Source organism: Leptidea sinapis, chromosome 6, assembly GCF_905404315.1.
Source record: "Leptidea sinapis chromosome 6, ilLepSina1.1, whole genome shotgun sequence".
NCBI classification, from domain to species: Eukaryota; Metazoa; Arthropoda; class Insecta; order Lepidoptera; family Pieridae; genus Leptidea; species Leptidea sinapis.
In genome coordinates this window covers 15,727,871-15,748,835 of record NC_066270.1, presented here as the reverse complement: position 1 = coordinate 15,748,835, position 20,965 = coordinate 15,727,871, and the positions used below count along the sequence as shown (strand labels likewise).

Sequence of the window (20,965 nt, the reverse complement as noted above, 5' to 3'; positions counted from 1 at the left end):
AAGCAAAGACAATCTATGATTATATTATTTATATATAATTAATTATTTTGTACAAACTAAACAATTGTCAATATAATGACGTAGTTTTTTTATTAGTTCGAGGTATTTCATATTTATACATTGCAACAAGCAAAGACAATCTATGATTATATTATTTATATATAATTAATTATTTTGTACAAACTAAACAATTGTCAATATAATGACGTAGTTTTTTTATTAGTTCGAGGTATTTCATATTTATACATTGCAACAAGCAAAGACAATCTATGATTATATTATTTATATATAATTAATTATTTTGTACAAACTAAACAATTGTCAATATAATGACGTAGTTTTTTTATTAGTTCGAGGTATTTCATATTTATACATTGCAACAAGCAAAGACAATCTATGATTATATTATTTATATATAATTAATTATTTTGTACAAACTAAACAATTGTCAATATAATGACGTAGTTTTTTTATTAGTTCGAGGTATTTCATATTTATACATTGCAACAAGCAAAGACAATCTATGATTATATTATTTATATATAATTAATTATTTTGTACAAACTAAACAATTGTCAATATAATGACGTAGTTTTTTTATTAGTTCGAGGTATTTCATATTTATACATTGCAACAAGCAAAGACAATCTATGATTATATTATTTATATATAATTAATTATTTTGTACAAACTAAACAATTGTCAATATAATGACGTAGTTTTTTTATTAGTTCGAGGTATTTCATATTTATACATTGCAACAAGCAAAGACAATCTATGATTATATTATTTATATATAATTAATTATTTTGTACAAACTAAACAATTGTCAATATAATGACGTAGTTTTTTTATTAGTTCGAGGTATTTCATATTTATACATTGCAACAAGCAAAGACAATCTATGATTATATTATTTATATATAATTAATTATTTTGTACAAACTAAACAATTGTCAATATAATGACGTAGTTTTTTTATTAGTTCGAGGTATTTCATATTTATACATTGCAACAAGCAAAGACAATCTATGATTATATTATTTATATATAATTAATTATTTTGTACAAACTAAACAATTGTCAATATAATGACGTAGTTTTTTTATTAGTTCGAGGTATTTCATATTTATACATTGCAACAAGCAAAGACAATCTATGATTATATTATTTATATATAATTAATTATTTTGTACAAACTAAACAATTGTCAATATAATGACGTAGTTTTTTTATTAGTTCGAGGTATTTCATATTTATACATTGCAACAAGCAAAGACAATCTATGATTATATTATTTATATATAATTAATTATTTTGTACAAACTAAACAATTGTCAATATAATGACGTAGTTTTTTTATTAGTTCGAGGTATTTCATATTTATACATTGCAACAAGCAAAGACAATCTATGATTATATTATTTATATATAATTAATTATTTTGTACAAACTAAACAATTGTCAATATAATGACGTAGTTTTTTTATTAGTTCGAGGTATTTCATATTTATACATTGCAACAAGCAAAGACAATCTATGATTATATTATTTATATATAATTAATTATTTTGTACAAACTAAACAATTGTCAATATAATGACGTAGTTTTTTTATTAGTTCGAGGTATTTCATATTTATACATTGCAACAAGCAAAGACAATCTATGATTATATTATTTATATATAATTAATTATTTTGTACAAACTAAACAATTGTCAATATAATGACGTAGTTTTTTTATTAGTTCGAGGTATTTCATATTTATACATTGCAACAAGCAAAGACAATCTATGATTATATTATTTATATATAATTAATTATTTTGTACAAACTAAACAATTGTCAATATAATGACGTAGTTTTTTTATTAGTTCGAGGTATTTCATATTTATACATTGCAACAAGCAAAGACAATCTATGATTATATTATTTATATATAATTAATTATTTTGTACAAACTAAACAATTGTCAATATAATGACGTAGTTTTTTTATTAGTTCGAGGTATTTCATATTTATACATTGCAACAAGCAAAGACAATCTATGATTATATTATTTATATATAATTAATTATTTTGTACAAACTAAACAATTGTCAATATAATGACGTAGTTTTTTTATTAGTTCGAGGTATTTCATATTTATACATTGCAACAAGCAAAGACAATCTATGATTATATTATTTATATATAATTAATTATTTTGTACAAACTAAACAATTGTCAATATAATGACGTAGTTTTTTTATTAGTTCGAGGTATTTCATATTTATACATTGCAACAAGCAAAGACAATCTATGATTATATTATTTATATATAATTAATTATTTTGTACAAACTAAACAATTGTCAATATAATGACGTAGTTTTTTTATTAGTTCGAGGTATTTCATATTTATACATTGCAACAAGCAAAGACAATCTATGATTATATTATTTATATATAATTAATTATTTTGTACAAACTAAACAATTGTCAATATAATGACGTAGTTTTTTTATTAGTTCGAGGTATTTCATATTTATACATTGCAACAAGCAAAGACAATCTATGATTATATTATTTATATATAATTAATTATTTTGTACAAACTAAACAATTGTCAATATAATGACGTAGTTTTTTTATTAGTTCGAGGTATTTCATATTTATACATTGCAACAAGCAAAGACAATCTATGATTATATTATTTATATATAATTAATTATTTTGTACAAACTAAACAATTGTCAATATAATGACGTAGTTTTTCAAGATTTTCAATTTTATATCTGCTTGTCGATATGTTTTATAATTTAAGGCCTTCTTAAATTTCTTCTGTATCCTATCAATTATATAAACATGAATTTTGTACAACGGGTTCTACACAGAGCATGCAAATTACTCTTAACAAATTTCTATTTATAATTCCACTCTAAACTTACAAAGATTAAATAATGTTTATTCAAACAATATCTGCAGACTCAGAATTTTTAGTCATGTTTTTAAGAATATTGAGGGTGGCGTGAAATTATTCCCGTGAAAGTAATTTACATCTAAATGCAAACCAAGTACAATTAATAACCTACACTAAATTCTACTTTCGATTTTCGAAAAACGGGGTAAAACAATAACCTCCCTGATTTTAGAAATATTCAATGTCCAGTTTTTCCTTTGTTATGATTTTATTGTATATTTTGAATAGTATTGACTCAGGACAGGCGAACAGTTTGTCGACAGAAATATGAAAACTGTTTGTTGAGCTGTGTTCCATAATGTGAGATCAATCAATTCAATTGTCAACATAACTTAAAATCATAAAGGTCAAAACAAATTATCATAAATATCAAAAGTTATACTTTTACCACCACTTCGGAAAAGGTTGATTTTGAATGGGAAGAAGTGCCAAGAAACTCATTCGCCGCTTCATCATTTTACTTTAATTTAATATTTATTTATTTATTTTGATTAAAACGGTCACAACACCAATTACATTAATCAAGTACTATTGTTAGACGATATTATGCGATATATGAATATATGTGTAAAGTGATGCAACAAAAACACTAAAACGTCAATAAATACTCTATTTAATACAAGAGTTATTAAAAAGAATGTTAATATATCGAAAAGCCAAAAGATTTAGGTACAGCGTTCAATAGATGCATCAATCAAAATACACTGTAAATAAATAAAGATATTATCGTCATATTATCAGCCGGAAGACGTCCACTGCTGGATAAAGGCCTTTCCCAAGATGGGGGTTCCCATAATCGCTTCGCATCCTCCGTTCTATGTATCCCTTAGTCGCCTCTTACGACACCCACTTTTTTGATTTATAGTGAATATTTTTTTATGCAAATAAGGGACGAGACGAGCAGGACGATCAGCTGATGGTAATTGATACGCCCTGCCCATTAAAATGCAGTGCCGCAGGCAGGACGCTCAGGATTGTTTAAGAACCCAAAAATTCTGAGCGGCACTGCAACTGCGCTCGTCACCTTGAGATATAAGTTGTCAAGTCTTATTTGCCCAGTAATTTCACTAATGGCGCGCTTCAGACCGAAACACATTAATGCTTACACATTACTGCTTCACGGCAGAAATAGGCGACGTTGTGGTACGCATAATCTAGCCGGCATCTTGTGCAAAGGAGCCTCCCACTGGTACAATCTGAAATACACTAACTAATAATTTGTCTAAATTATTATGTAAAGACCCACAAAATTTTATAATGCAGCAATGAACGTAAGCAATTTGATTACAGACAGAAATTCTGCCACAGATCGCACGCTTACTGTAACTCGTTAAAGGATTCCATTGAGCATCATACTAAAGTAAACTCCGACAATTAAGACGATCATAACGACGTTACGGTAGGTGACCCAAAAATTGTGTGCGTGTAATCTTTACGCGCGATTGAAGTAAAACTTTAATAATTATTAACTTTAGGAATAATTATCAGATACATTTATTTATTACATTAAATAAAGACTTGTTACCAAATAAGCACTCACGTATTACTGAGGAGCTTTGTTTGATTTTTTGCTGTTTTTGGAACGAAGTTCCTTACGGCAGGCTTGGAGGGGATAGGGATCATGCTGCGCGACCGAACTGAAAAAAATGTGATAGTAAAACCGTAAGAAAAAATCCGTGGATAAAAGTGCGTGGAAAAGTGCGTGGAATAAAACCGTTAAATGAGACGTGCGCAGGCGCGACAGTCGCATACACAAGCGAGTAGTGTATAATACCTAATGGAGCACGATTTTTTTTGCAATTTGTGTCGATTCTACATTAGCCGAAGGAACTTCGTTCCTACCTGGTGTCCCACGACACCACATCATTTTTTTCTCAGAAACGCTAACGATATAACACCATCTCTTGAGCAAAGTTGGCATTTTCTCTACCTAAAATAAAAGAATGCCTTTATAATAAATTATATTATTTACCTAATCAAGTGAGATTTTATATATTTTACAAGGAATGATATAATGTTATATTTTGATATTATTACCCACAAGTAGCGCCGAAGTGTATTTCAAATATCCGGATAGCATAAAAAAGATTAGGACTCTTACCATATCCTTTCCAATAAAAAAAAGGATCATCGAAATCTGTTGGCGCAGTATTGAGTTAGTCGTTCATATATCGCGCTCATACAACAACATTATAGCAAATTTAAGACTTTTATGGTTTTCTCATGGATGCCATTGTCCAGAACCTGACCAATTGCAATGGGACTACACGGGAAGCACAAGCTTTCAGATAAAAAAAGAATTATCTAAATCAATTCAACCAGTCAAAAGATCTGAGGTAACGAACATAAAAAAAACAGACGAATTGAGAACCTCCTCCTTTTTTGAAGTCGGTTAATAAAGAGAAAATAACATACATGAAAGCAAAAACGGAAATAATAACGGTATAAAAATTAAGTTTTTTTATTTATTTAAAATGCCATTGTGTAGACCATGCCTTATATCTGTAACAGTCACATCCCTTTATATACAGAGACCACAGACAGAGAAACAAATTAAACAACGTCATTAGGTGCGGAGAGCGGTCAGTGATTACAAGTGACGTTGGCTCGTAGTGTTGGGGAACGAATACATTTGAGAATATTAAAATCAAAATGACAAACGATAGTGTAGTCGATGATAAAATATTTATGGAAAAGGTAAGGAGTTTTAAAATATTCTTTGACCTAACTTTTTTATTGAATTGCACGGTAGCCAGTTTCCCTCGAACACTCTGCCATGTCATTTCAAATGATGATTATAGAAAAATTATTATAAAAAAAAACAAGCGGCACTACAATTGCGCTCGTCACCTCAAGCCATTAGATGTTAAGTCTCATTTGCCCAGTAATTTCACAAGCTACGGCGCCCTACAGACCGAAACAAAGTAATGCTTACGCACTATAACTGCATGGCCGCAGGAAACCAAGCCGATGTGGTGCCATAATCTGGCAGGCATTTTGAGCAGAGGAGCCTCCCACTGGTAAAAAAATAGCTTCACACTTGTTCAGAAAAGTGTAACATTTTCAATCCTACTGCGTTGTAGTTTTGTTTTTAACACAATTCTAGAATAAACATTTTTTTATTTATTTTGTTATTAGGTATGATTTTTTAAGATTTTTTAAACAAATGTTTATTGTTTTTTTATTATTTGTTGAAATATAGGTATTTTTTAATCTTTCTCTTTAAAATATTTGTTTTTAAACATTGTCTGTTGAAGTTTCACTTGTACTATGTGCGGAATAATCTAAATGTGCGCTGGGAGCGCACATTTAGATTATTCCGTAACTTCATTTCGTTGAACAATTTTATAAAATCTAATGTTTTGTTTTATTTCAGTCGTGTTGTATAAGCAAATTTTTTTTTTGTAATAAAGAACTTCAGCCAAAGTATAATATCATTAGACTGCCTTAGACCGTGTTGCCTCTTAGCAATAAACTTTTAGTAATATATCTTGGAATATCTTAGAAGACTCTGCAGCTGGTCACAAGGCACAAACTACCCAAGCTTAAGTGGAAATCAACGTTCACTCTCAATCGAGAAATCTAGTTAGATATGAATCTAGTTAAATAATATTCAAAAAGTAACTTAGACAACATTCCCTGCTAAACAACACGCGAACATCGAACGGCTAATGGAATTTCTAAAAAAAGCAAGCAACCTTCCCATTTCAACTGTGAGTTTTGCCCTGTAATTTCCCCGGGGCGTAAAAAGAATAGAGGAGTCCCAGGCCCATGGGTGTCGTAAGAGGCGACTAATGGCTTTTTAGAAGTGGGAGAGTCACGCTGCCGTCTTATGACTTCAGCACAATCGGGCCAGACTCGTCCGGGTTAATTACCACACTCGCACAGAATACCGGCGTGAAGTAGCGGCCTAGTGCCGCTATGTTTCGCATAGGTTAGTGTCGAGGACCGGAGGCCATCCCTTCCCCCCCCCCCCCCCCCCCCCAACAAATTATGAGAGCGGTCCGTAAAAAGATATTACCCCAGGAGGGTACCGGCTCTACCAGAGCCGGAGAATCCCTCCCCGAGCACTCTCGCTCGGGCCGCCCTTCGTATTCTGGGGTGGGCACAGAACCGCGCATGCCTGAGGACAAACGAGGCAGTCACACCACGGCACCCCGCTCCACGCTCAACGTGGACTTTTGCAATATCAGGGGAATTCCAATTTAATCGCCGTCCACCACCACCTTGAGACGGCGCAGCCGGCCTTGTGTTTCCTTACGGAGACGCAGATATCTCGACCTAGCGATACGTCATATTTAACGTACCCCGGGTACAAAATTGAGCACAACTTTTTGCCTCATGCCGGGGTATGTGTGTACGTTAGGGAAAATATCTGCTGTCGCCGTCTCGGCAATTTTGAGGGGAGGGACCTGTCTACTCTCTGGCTCCGCGTAGATTTAGACGACCGCGTCCGTATCTATGCGTGTATCTACAGGTCCCATAGTGGTAACGCAGAAACCGATCATCTCATGGGCTGCGTTCAAGCGGCAATTAACGTCGTGCTTGCACAGATCCCCTCCGCTGAAATCGTGGTCTTGGGTGATTTCAACGGGCACAATGCCGAATGGCTTGGATCACGTACCACAGACTACGCAGGGCGATCTGTGCATAATTTTGCATTGGCGTATGGTCTGTCCTAATTGGTTGAGTCGCCAACGCGGCTCCCGGATGTGGATAGCCACATGCCGTCCTTATTAGATCTTCTGCTGACTACACATCCCGATAGTTACCAGGTCTTTGTCGACGCCCCTCTCGGAACGTCCGACCATTGCCTGGTCAGGAGTGTAGTGCCTATCCGACGCCAACGTCGCAGACCACCGGCGACCCGCCGCGTTTGGCACTACAAGTCAGCAGATTGGGATGGGATGCGTTCCTTTTTTGCATCCTACCCTTGGGGCAGGGTTTGTTACCCTTCGGATGATCCTAGTGTCTGCGCCGTTGCAGTAGCCGATGTGATACTACAGGGTATGGATATTTTTATACCAAACTCTGTAGTACCCATCGGTGGCAGATCACAGCCCTGGTTCGATGCGTCAGTTAAAGCAGCATCTGACTGCAAAAAACAGGCGTATCGAACTTGGGTTGCGGCGCTGGGCACAAAGGATCCGAACTGCACAGTTCTTAAGAGGAAATACAACCGTGCCTCCAGATTTTTAAAGCGGCAAATCGCCCGTGCGAACGCTAAGCACGTCGTCAAAATCGGCGAGCAGCTTTCCAGTTACCCGACCGGAACACGCAAGTTCTGGTCGTTGTCGAAAGCTGCTCTTGGTAACTTCAACCAGCCGTCCATGCCGCCGTTGCACATGAGGAATGACACCCTGGCCCATACGGCAAAAGAGAAAGCCGAGCTCCTGTGCGCTCTTTTCGCCTCCAACTCGACTCTTGACGACAACGGAAAAACACCGCCGACCATCCCGCCGTGTCAGAGCTCTATGCCTGAAGTACAGTTCAGACAGAAAACTTTTAGGCGAGCTCTGTTTTCGTTGGACGTCAGGAAGTCGAGCGGGCCGGATGGCATTTCTCCAATCGTGCTTAGAACGTGTACCCCTGAGTTGACGCCGGTGCTAACGCGTTTATTCCGGCACTCATATTCCAAAGGCGTAGTCCCTGACTCATGGAAGTCAGCCCTTGTCCATCTGATCCAAAAAAAAGGAGACAGTTCGGATCCGGCGAACTACAGGCCTATTGCTATCACCTCCCTGCTCTCCAAAATCATGGAGAGCATAATTAGCCACCAGCTTTTAGCTAGAGGGTCACCAGTTGATCAACGACCGACAGTACGGCTTTCGCCATGGACGGTCGGCAGGTGATCTTCTGGTATACCTAACACATAGATGGGCGGGGGCTATGGGAAAGGCCTGGCAGTTAGCCTGGATATAGCGAAGGCCTTTGATCGTGTATGGCACAAGGCGCTCCTCTCAAAACTTCCATCATTTGGGCTTCCCGAGAACTTATGCAAGTGGACCTCCAGCTTCCTCACTTGTCAGCATACAAGTCGTTGTCGACGGTTTTTGCTCGAATCCCAAGCCCGTGAACGCTGGAGTGGCCCAAGGCTGTGTGCTATCTCCCACGCTGTTACTTCTGCATATCAATGATATGTTGAACACCTCCAACATGCATTGCTATGCTGATGACAGCACTGGTGATGCCGTATACACGGGCCATGCAGGTCTCTCTCGGGAAATCGTCGACCAGTGCCGGGAGAAACTTGTGTCTTCTATCGAGTCCTCTCTCGAGAAGGTCGCGGAATGGGGTAAATTGAACCTTGTCCAATTTAACCCCCAGAAGACTCAAGTTTGCGCGTTTACCACTAAAAAAACCCCATTTGTCGTATCACCGCTCTTCGAGAACACTTCTCTTAAAGCCGCGCCTAGTATCGGAATACTGGGTCTCAAAATCTCGAGCGATTGCCAATTCCGTGGCCATCTGGAGGGCAAAGCCAAATTGGCTTCGAAGAAGCTGGGCGTCATCAATAGAGCACGGCAATACTTCAAGCCGGCCCACATTCTAGCGCTCTACAAAGCGCAGGTCCGGCCACACATGGAGTATTGCTGTCATCTCTGGTCTGGTGCACCCCAGTATCTGCTCGATCCATTTGACCACGTGCAACGTAGAGCAGCTCGAATTGTCGGGGACTCAGTGCTCTGTGAACGGCTGAATCACTTGGCGTTGTGTAGAGACGTCGCTTCATTGTGTGTCTTCTACCGAATTTATCACGGGGAGTGTTCCGAAGAGCTGTTTAACTTGATTCCTGCCGCCGAATTTCACCATCGCACGACACGCCACAAGTTAGGATATCATCCCCACCATCTGGATGTGTGGCGGTCCTCCACAGTGCGGTTTTCAAGAAGCTTTCTCCCTCGTACTACAAAGCTGTGGAATGAGCTTCCTTGTGCGGTGTTTCCGGGACGATACGACATGGGTACCTTCAAAAAAAGCGCGTACACCTTCCTTAAAAGCCGGCAACGCTCTTGTGATTCCTCTGGTGTTCCGCCACCCGGTGATCACTTAACACCAGGTGACCCGTACGCTCGTTTGTCCTCCTATTCCATAAAAAAAAACGAGTAAATCCGTAGATTATGGCCACATAGATTAAAGGCGTGCATAGACAAAGTTAGTCAAGTGATTATTACGCATTGTATTTGCTGCGTTTATAATTGTTGAGTTCTTCCGGATGACACAGACGAGACATCGTATACTATGGATATTTTGTGACCCAGACATGTTCAATCAATCAACCGGCCTTAATTCTGGACTCCTCACAGGCAATGGGTTTTCTTAGCGCTATCCAATAAAGGATATGATCAATAATGGTTCTGTCCAGCCATCGCCTAGCATTGACACCAAAATGTGTAGAACATTGGTATTGGTATTGGTAAATTGGCTCCTGTTTCCGCAATTAGACCGCTTAATTGGGTCCATTTTGCGAGCAGTGTTGGCCAGTCATTCCAACCAGCCCAGCTCCTTCCATAAGTTCAGAACACTCCTGGTGTTCGCAGACTTCCTGGAGCGACCTTGTATTTACTAAGGTTTGTGCCCGTTGGTTGGCCACCCCAGCACATTCCAGGATTACGTGAGTGACCGTTTCACCTTCGGTTAGACAGCCCCTGCACTTAGGACTGTCCGTAACGACGATTGTAAATAGGTGTTTGTTCAGTGATGTGTGACCCATTAGGGTGCCGACCATAATTTGGATGTCATGTCTGTTTAGGCTAATAAGTCGACGTGTCAGTTTGGGCGATAGTGCAGGAATCGCCTCTTTCGACTGTCTGCAGCCTGAGACATTTGTCCATCGGGTTCCATGTAGGTTGTTGGTGAGAGAGCGTATCCATATGTGTAGAACATTCGTCTTGCTGATGATGATATACAATATCATGTTTTTCCTTGTTGCCAAAAGCATGTTTTCGAGGCGGCCAAATATTTTATTTGTTAAAAAACTGTCGGTGTTTTTCGATCAACGTATGGATGAGAATAATCGACGACACATTAATAGGACAACATTTTTACCATGCATTCTAATTGCTGCATCTTTAGAAAATATTTTTCCTATGAAATGTTGGAGAAGATATGCTTTTGGACATGACGACAAATATCGAGACAAATCCTGTATTTAATGTGGGCTAATCCTACGGATGTTTTCATTACCTATTGATAACACTAATATATATTGCAGGAAATTCTTCTACCTTACTCGCACATTGCAAAACTTCCAAGCAAGCTTTTTCGCAAGAGGATTTCGTTGGCTTTCAATCACTGGTTAAAATTATCAGATGAGAGAGTCAATTATATTGTGGACACAGTTCATATGCTACATGTCGGAACATTGTTGTGAGTTTTCCTTTTTTTATTATATTTTATGTATTATTTTATGGTGTTACGTCTGTGTGTAACCGATGTGATAGGTAAGTATCACCATCATGATAACACCTACGCTACCCTCATACAATATATTCCTGCGATCTTGACCAGATCATCAGTGCATCTTGTGAGGAGCCTACCTCGTCTTCCGGTACGTGGTCGCTATTCGAGGACTTTACTGTCCCAACGTCCATCTCGCCGTCGAACTATGTACCCTGCCCACTGCCACTTCAGTCTCGCAATTCAAATTCACATGTTTTTTTTCAAATTAGGATTCAAAATCTCTTATTGAACGTTATTAACAATAAAAAACACACTCAAAATAGAGTGCCCAGACCTGAAAAGGTCTTTCAGGTCTTGCAAGCAAAGCACTTGGGGCGCAAGAAACTCCGCGGGCTTTTTATTATGAAACTATGGATTGCATAATTATATACTAAAACTATATAAACCTCGACCCAAGTCTCACAACTTAGTTTATAAACGCCGGATTTTTCGGAATTATTTAATCGATCTTTACCAATAAATGTTCGATTGATATTATGATTCGTTCGGAAGGACACATTAGTATTGTTTTTCTTAGATATTTCAGCTATTTTATCTGATATTGGATCAATATATGTCAAACTTCAATAATTATTTTTTATTGTATTTTATTTTATTTCTTTGGGATAACAAACAGTTTAAACGTTGAATTTTAATTTTTTTAAAATACAGTATTAACTTAATTTCTAGTCAAAACCCACACCGTTATCCAGAGGTTGATTTTATAGTGCTTCTAGTATCTAATACATAATGAATGAAAAAAGTTTAGCAATAATTAAAGTAACATGTAAATACAATAAGAAAAAAGAAATACAAAACTAGACATCTTAAAACTAAATTATTTACAAAATTAATTAAGTATAATGTTTTTATGCTCGTCTTACCTATCATTACTTGTAGTCGAATATCATTGTTAAAATACATTAAAACAAAAGAGTTAATGATATTTAACATAAAAATACAAAAATAAAAGTATTAATCCGATTTACTTAAGATGTCATTCACTTGCTTTTTAAATTTTGTTTTGCTTTTTATATTTGGTATTATAATTGGTATTTGATTGTGGTGGGATGGGATAAAGTTGTGAATTTTTTTTGTTTGTTTTTGATTAATTAATTTATTCAAAAACTTTTTTGTATAGCCGTTGGAAACCACGATTTGGTATATTGTATTAAATTCTTTCGTGAACATGTCACGGGACAGTGGGACTGAAACTAATCTGTGACTATGTTTACAGTTCACAGCGGAAGGCTACTATTTTTATGTTGTTTAAGGGGTGGCAAGAAGAGGTGGGAATTGCAATGTCTGTATATGATGGCTTTCTATACATTAGGGATTTCTAATTTATTATTTACTCTTGTAAAAGTTAAATCCAAAAAGTTTAGAGAATGGTTTGATTCTCATTACAATTTAAACTTTATTTTAAGGTGGTTCTTGTTAATTGATAATGAAAAGATTTAACGTTCGGTGCCTGTCCAACAAATTATCACGTAAAAAAACAGATATTTGGGTCTCTCACCACGTAATAAACAAAAATGCTGGGAGCCGCTTCTTCTCCCTCAGCGTGCCCGTTTTCTTTTCGCTTCGTTTCTGTTTCCGCAGCAGTAGTAGTATCTAGTATATTAGAAATGACATGAAAATAATTCTAAACTAAGTAATCAATTTTGAGAAAATTAATGCCTTACTAACTTTAATGCCTAATAACACATAGATGGGCTGCGGCTATTGAAAGCAAGGGGGAAGGTCTGGCAGTTAGCCTGGATATAGCGAAGGCCTTTGATCGTGTATGGCACAAGGCGCTCCTCTCAAAACTTTCATCATTTGGGGTTCCCGAGAGCTTGTGCAAGTGGACCTCCAGCTTCCTCACTGGGCGCAGCATACAGGTCGTTGTCGACGGACATTGCTCGAACCCGAAGCCCGTGAATGCTGGAGTGCCCCAAGGTGTGTGCTATCTCCTACGCTGTTTCTTCTGCATATCAATGATATGTTGGACACCTCCAACATTCATTGCTATGCAGACGACAGCACTGGTGATGCCGTATACACGGGCCATGCAGGTCTCTCTCGGGAAATCGTCGACCAGTGCCGGGAGAAACTTGTGTCTTCTATCGAGTCCTCTCTTGAGAAGGTCGCGGAATGGGGTAAATTGAACCTTGTCCAATTTAACCCCCAGAAGACTCAAGTTTAAGCGTTTACCACTAAAAAAACCCCATTTGTCGTATCACCGCTCTTCGATAACACTTCCCTAAAAGCCTCGCCTAGTATCGGAATACTGGGTCTTGAAATCTCCAGCGATTTTTTTTTTATATGAGAGGGGGCAAACGGGCAAGAGGCTCACGGGATGGGGAGAGGTGAGGCAACCGCCCATGGACATTCGCAACAACAGGTGTGTCAAGAAATGCGTTGCCGGCCTTTAAGGTGGGAGTATGCTTTTTTCTTGAAGGTCCCTAAGTCGTATCTGTTCGGGAAGACCGCTGCCGATAGTTCATTCCACAAAGTGGCTATGCGAGGCAAGAAAATTCGAACAAAACGCGCGGTTGTGGAATGCCAGACGTCTACGTGATGCGGATGGTACTTTGCACGTAATGTCCGATGGTGGAATTCGGCCGGTGGAATCAACCCGAACAGCTCCTCTGAGCACTCCCCGTGATAAATGCGGTAAAAGATGCAGAGAGAACCCACATCTCTACGCAATGCTAGAGAATCAAGCCGATAAGAGATGACTTGATCGTCGATGATTCAAGCCGCTCTTCGTTGTATGCGGTCAAATGGAAGAAGCTGGTACTGGGGAGCACCCGCCCAGAGGTGAGAACAGTACTCCATGTGAGGCCGAATTTGCGCCTTATAAAGTTGCAGGCGGTGACTTTTAGTGAAGTACTGTCTCGCCTTACTGAGTACACCAAGCTTTTTAGAGGTCAGTTTGGCCTTCTCTTCCAAGTGACTACGGAACTGAACGTCGCTCGATATATCGACGCCAAGTATGCCAATACAGGCTGTGGCAGTTAGAGGAGTGATCTCGAATCAAGGGGATACGACAAAGGGAGACTTTTTAGTGGTGAACGCACAATTTTTTGTCTTCTTGGGGTTGAATTGGACTAAATTTTGTCGGCCCCATTCCGAGACTTTGCAAAGCATAGACTCGATTTCAGACACAAGTTTGATCCGGTTCTCGTCGACGCTATCCCGGGACATGTTGGCACGGCCGGTGTAGAAAGCATACCCCGTGCTGTCGTCCGCATAGCAATGAATATTGCTGATTTTCAGCATATCATTGATATGCAGAAGAAACAGCGTAGGGGATAGCACACAGCCTTGCGGGACACCAGAGTTTATGGGTTTTAAGTCGGAGCATGCACCGTTGATAACAACCTTGATGCTCCGAACAGCCAAAAAGCTAGTGACCCATTTGCACAACTTCTCGGGAAGCCCATAGGATGGCAGTTTCGCTATAAGCGCTTTATGCCACACCCGATCAAAGGCCTTCGCTATGTCCAAACTCACCGCCAACGCCTCTCCCTTCGACTCAACCGCTTGCGCCCATTTATGGGTGAGGTACGCAAGAAGATCACCAGCTGAGCGACCCTGACGGAAACCGTACTGGCAGTCGCTGATCAGCTGGTGCCCCTCTAGGTATCCCAAGAGCTGGCGGTTGATGATCGACTCCATTACTTTGGAGAAAATGGAGGTAATGGCAATGGGGCGGTAGTTGGACGGATCTGAGCGTACACCTTTCTTAGGGATCGGGTGCACTAAAGCCGCCTTCCATAATTTCGGGACTACGCCTGATGAGTAGGAGAGCCGGAAAAGACGGGTAAGGACCGGCGCCAGTTCCGGAGCACATGTCCGCAGCACTATCGGGGGAATGCCATCGGGCCCGCTCTATTTGTTAATGTCCAAGTTGTGAAGCGCCTTAAGCACGGCACCATGCCGGATTTTTACCTCCGGCATATATGAATCGCACCGCGGAATATGCGGTGGTGGTGCACCTTGGTCATCTAGAGTCGAGTTGGACGCGAAGAGGGAGCCCAGGAGATCAGCATTCTCTTTCGCGTCATGGGCCAGCGAGTCATCATCCCTGTGCAGTGGCGGAATGGCTGGCTGGCAAAGTTTCCTTGGACAGCCTTGGCGAGCGACCAGAACGCACGAGTTCCCGAGGGAAGGCGTGCAAGTCTCTCGCCAATTCTGCCAATGTGCTTCGACTTCGCGTCAGCAATAACTCTTTTGAAGGACCTGGAGGCATGATTGAAGTGTTTTTTAAGTTCGCTGGAATTCACATCCTTAGATACCACCGCATTGACCCAAGCCTGATAGCACTCCTGCTTTCGGCGAGAGGCCATTTTGCAGGAGCGGTCAAACCATGGTTGGGACCTGCCACCGATAGGCACAGAGGAGGATGGAATGAACAGTTCCATACCTTGCAGTACCACATCAGCAACAGCATCAGCAGCGGCATCTGGATCTCCCAGCGAAAAACAGTTCGCCTCCACGGGTAGGATGCAAAAAGCACCGCATCTCCTCCCACTCTGCGGACCTGTAGTGCCACACGCGGCGACAGCCTAAGAAGGGGGGCCGTGTTTGGCGCGTGATCGGCACGGTGCTCCGGATCAGGCAGTGGTCCGACGATCCCAGAGGAGGGTCAACGGAAACTAGGTAGCCGTCCGGATGTGAGGTCAACGACGCCCAGGGACGGGTGCTCCAGAGCTGCATAGCCTGGTACCGTCCTGGAGTAGTCTCGTTTTAGTCTGTGCTGCCATTTGTATTTGGGAGGGGGGGTGTAGGCCTCCGGATACCCCACTCACCGGACGAAACACAGCGGCATAGCCGCTATTTCAAGCCGGTTTCGAGTGGGGGAGTGGTATTTCTCCGGGCGTGCCGGCCCAATTCGGTTGTGTCCGTGAGGACCCAACATGGCACTACCACTCCGATTGCCAATTTCATGGCCACCTGGAGTGCAAAGCCAAATTGGCTTCAAAGAAACTGGGCGTCATTAATAGAGCTCGACAATACTTCAAGCCGGCCCACATTCTAGCGCTGTACAAAGCGCAGGTCCGGCCACACATGGAGTATTGCTGTCATCTCAGGTCTGGCGCACCCCAGTATCAGCTCGATCGATTTGACCGCGTGCAACGCAGGGCAGCTCGAATTGTCGGGGACCCAGTGCTCTGTGAACGGCTGGATCACTTGACGTTGCTTCATTGTGTGTCTTCTACCGCATTTATCACGGGGAGTGTTTCGAAGACCTGTTTAACTTATTCCTGCCGCCGAATTCCACCTTCGCACGACACGCCACAAGTTAGGATATCATCCTCACCATCTGGATGTGTGGCGGTTCTCCACAGTGCGGTTTACAAGGAGCTTTCTTCCACGTACTACAAAGCTGTGGAATGAACTTCCTTGTGCGGTGTTTCCGGGACTATACGACATGGGTACCTTCAAAAAAAGCGCGTACACCTTCCTTAAAGGCCGGCAACGCTCCTGTGATTCTTCTGGTGTTGCAAGAGATTGTGGGCGGCGGTGTTCACTTAACAACAGGTGACCCGTACGCTCGCTTGTCTTCCTATTCCATAAAAAAAATAAAAAAATAACACTCAAAATTATCCATGAAGATTTCAGCCATAAGTTGACTTACTGGTGAACCCATTGCAAATCCTTCCTTTTGGCGATGGAATTGATTTTTGAATTAAAAATATCTATGTGTCATACATAACCTAGTAAAATTGATTGATTATATTTTAGCTTATATTCTTCATATGATTTCAGACTTGATGATATCCAAGATGACACTGAAATGCGCCGGGATACTCCAGCCGCTCATCTGGTGTATGGTGTTCCCATAACTACCAACGCATCTCTGCAAGTTATCATTCTTGCATTGGAAAAATTACTAGCATTACAACACCCTAAGGTATGTATCATTATATATAATAAGTAAAAAGACTTATATTTCCGATACGAGGATAAACTAATCTAAAATAATTAAAAATAAACTAAATTTAGAACAACTGATCAAAAGTAACTTCTCTTTTTATAAATTGTCCCTCAGGTCGGTGTGCTGTTTGGCACAGGTCTCCTCCAACTGTCTCCATTGGGCTCTATCAATCACAACCCTTATTCAAAAGCTAGGCGTATATCATCCTACTATCTCTTCTTTGGTCTTGCCTGCCTTCTAATGGATCCATCACTGGGATACTAAATCGTATGTTTCTTGTTCAATGTTTCTGTTGAACTGCGAAGCATGTGTCCAGTCCAGCTCCATTTCTGGTGCTCAATGAGAGTTATTATGTCAGTGACTGTAGTTTTATTTCTTAAGTCTGTATTATTTACCCTGATCCGAAGTTTTAATTCCAACACACTTTTTTCCACTGCACGTTGACATTTGGTTAGTTGTTTTCGATGCTTAGGGCAAGGAATCAAGTCTATTAATAAGGTATATACACTATATATATATATATATATATATATATATATATATATATATATATATATATATATACTATATGTATATAATTTAAATTATGTGTAATTTAATTTATTCCACGTCTTTAAAACTAAAAATTGCTAGCACGAAATATTGCGAGGTTTGGTTTAGTAAACGTAGTCGCAACATAGTCAATAAAATCGGCATTGAAATAAGTTGAATAGGTGAATTTGAGCCATAATAATTTTTCAGAAACAATTATTGTTTCTGAAAAATCGTACATGTACTGGCAAATATGTACTAATACGACAGTGATAAGGTGGTACACATAATCCAATATTCGATAGAAGGAATGGACAGTCTAGTTGATTATTTACTAATTTATATAAGAAAAGAATTTGTGATGCATTTCTTCTTCTTAATTCTAAGGTTTTCAAATTGAAGAATTTTAATTTGTCTTTGTAACTTATAATAGTGTAATTTTAGTTATATAACTCAACATGGATATATATTTTTTTTGAACTGACTCAATCCTAGAGATGTACTTTTTGTAATAGGGGCACCAGACTACCGAATTGTATTCAACCTGAGATCTCACGTCTCAGAGACGTTTTTGTATTTGTAGTAGTATTTGTATATTAACAGGTGAATTTACAATCAGAAAGAGGTTCATTACATTTTGAAAAAGAAAATATGTTGCCACTAAAAAGTCAAAGATGAATAATATGTTATGTTTTAAAGTGATAACCCTCACTTTTTACAATTTACAATTACACAAATAAAATTTTATGAACGATGCGGCACTGGAGCCGGCGACCCCTCGCGTTCCGTGCAAGCGCTCTTACCAACTGACCCAACCGTTCGAGTGACGTATAGTTGATAAAATCTTGTATACTTTGTTCAACTCTCAGGTGGATGAATGATGTATGACAAATACATAATAGTAATATAAACATTGCGAATTGTTGTGAGGTTGGTTGAAGTTAATAAATCAATCAATTGATTTACTTTTATGGCTTTTAATATTTATTGTTCATTGTTATTATTGTTAAGTCGTCAATTAAAAATGGTTGACATTAGTACTATAATGACATTAGATGAGGGAAAATTTAATACCATTACTGTAGAGGAATGGATAAATGTTTGACTACATGCTATTTAAGAAAATTTAAGGCACGGATGAGACTTTAGATATCACATCGGAACAAATCACAGCTAACACAAACAATTCATCGGATGAAACTGATGATGAGTGTGAAATGTTTGTAGTTGAAGAAATTTAGAATTAAAGATTATGTTTAAATTTTATTATTCACTTTTTTAATCTCATAAATATTATTGTTTCCATATGAATATACTTTACTTTGTTTATATTTGAGTGGAAACTTTATTGGTTTATGTAATATAAGTTATGTGTTACTATGTGTATATAACTTAAGCTGTTTGTTTTCCAATAAATAAATAAGATAAAATATAAATTTAAGCACCCGGCTCATAAAATTATAAAAAAAAAAATATAAAAGTATGTTGTAGTGTTCGTTTATTTATTTATGTGCTGACCGTACACGTACACACACAAATGCAGAAACGTCTCGAAAGTAATTTACCAGAACGTTACAAATAAGTAGATGTGTGTGATTGTAATTTTTGTTTATACATTGTGGCATCCTTTTGAAAATTGTGTGGCAGCAGTACAGTGAATTTTACTCGAGAAAATATTCGCCCTACGATTTGACATCGTCTTCTTCATTACAGTCTGGTCCATGTGACTTTATAAGTAAAGATACGATTTACAATCCAAGAGGCAATTAATGCGTTTTGTTTTGGCAATGGTTCCGAAGAACGTGTGTAAATAGTGAAGGGATATACTTAGAAAAACAATTTACATAATATAATGCACATATTATGTGACATCGTTTAGGAGAATCAATAACTTACAGTGTGACCTGAGTAGCATTAAGGTAGACCAATCGATCTTAGCAACCAGAGGTGTCTCCATCCAATTTATGGAATACTAGCTGACACGGTAAACGTTGTATTGCCATATAAATTGCAGATTTCTTTTCTACTTACTTCACACTTATTTTATATTTTGGATAATTCACACTATAATTTTAAAAGTTATAGCCTATGAGTTATTCTGGTGTGTAAGCTATATTATTATAAAGTTTCATCAAAATCCATTCAGTAGTTTTTGCGTTAAAGAGGTACAAACATACATCCAGACATACAAACTTTCACATTTATAATATTATTAAAGTAGGATTTGACGTTAGGTTTTTGGTGTATATATTAACCGCCTCAATGTTTATTATAATATTATGCCTTGTCTTGTCTTGAGCGGGCGCTGCTTGTGGTGGCAGGATGATGCTGTTACCGGAGGCTCGGCTTCAGATTCTTAAAAGTTATATATATATATATATATATATATATCTTACGGTGCGTGTGGATGATGCAGCTACTGTACTCAATAACTTTTGTTTTGTATTCATTTACATTTACTTTTTTGACTTACTCGTGTAAGGCATTGACTATTTGACGTTTGAGTATGTTTGCTGCATCACTTTATATATATTTATATTGTAATTAAAATGATTTGTAAAACAACGAAAATGTAATCTTGATTTAAAAGAATGGCAATAAGTTTCTTGATACTTCTTCTCATTAGCTCAACCCTTTACGAAGTAGCGGTAGATTCAATAAGAAAAAATATTATTTTTGATATTCATAAGTGTCATTTCCGTGACCTACATTAATAAAGTGATTTTGATTTTTTTTTGTGCTAGGCCTATACCAGTTAAATTCTGTTTAAGGTTGCTTCAGTCTATAGTGACGGAATGATGGAAATAATTCGCGGTCAAGGTATTGAAATTTATTGGCGAGATAATTTCCAATGTCCTACTCCAAAACAATTCGAAGATATGATCAAGCAAAGTAAGTATTAAAATGTTTACTGGCAAAAGGAAAGAATGCTATCATAATAAGAAAACATTTGAAAACATTGAAATAATCACAAGGATTGTTGAATATATTGACAACAATAATGTGTTACTGTCGACTTTGATTACTACATGTCCCTTGTAATGCATCTGACATAGCTCAGGTATTCCAACTATTCATTACTTACGTGAGTAACACTGAAAA

At 38.4% G+C, this 20,965-nt stretch overlaps 1 protein-coding gene across 2 annotated transcripts in view; it reads left to right on the top strand.

Moving 5' to 3' along the window:
* The window catches only part of LOC126964835 (terpene synthase-like), an 85,048-nt gene that overhangs the window by 57,763 nt on the left and 6,320 nt on the right, over positions 1 to 20,965 (top strand). The window contains exons 1-4 of one of the 2 annotated variants that reach the window (XM_050808147.1): positions 5,529 to 5,658; positions 11,177 to 11,331; positions 17,164 to 17,308; positions 20,635 to 20,755. The exons of the other annotated variant lie outside the window; for it this stretch is intronic. Coding sequence (XP_050664104.1) covers positions 5,614 to 5,658; positions 11,177 to 11,331; positions 17,164 to 17,308; positions 20,635 to 20,755 — 466 coding nt within the window. The 5' untranslated portion in view covers positions 5,529 to 5,613. Of the gene's footprint in view, positions 1 to 5,528; positions 5,659 to 11,176; positions 11,332 to 17,163; positions 17,309 to 20,634; positions 20,756 to 20,965 lie in introns of those variants that run through there. 2 annotated transcript variants of the gene reach the window in all.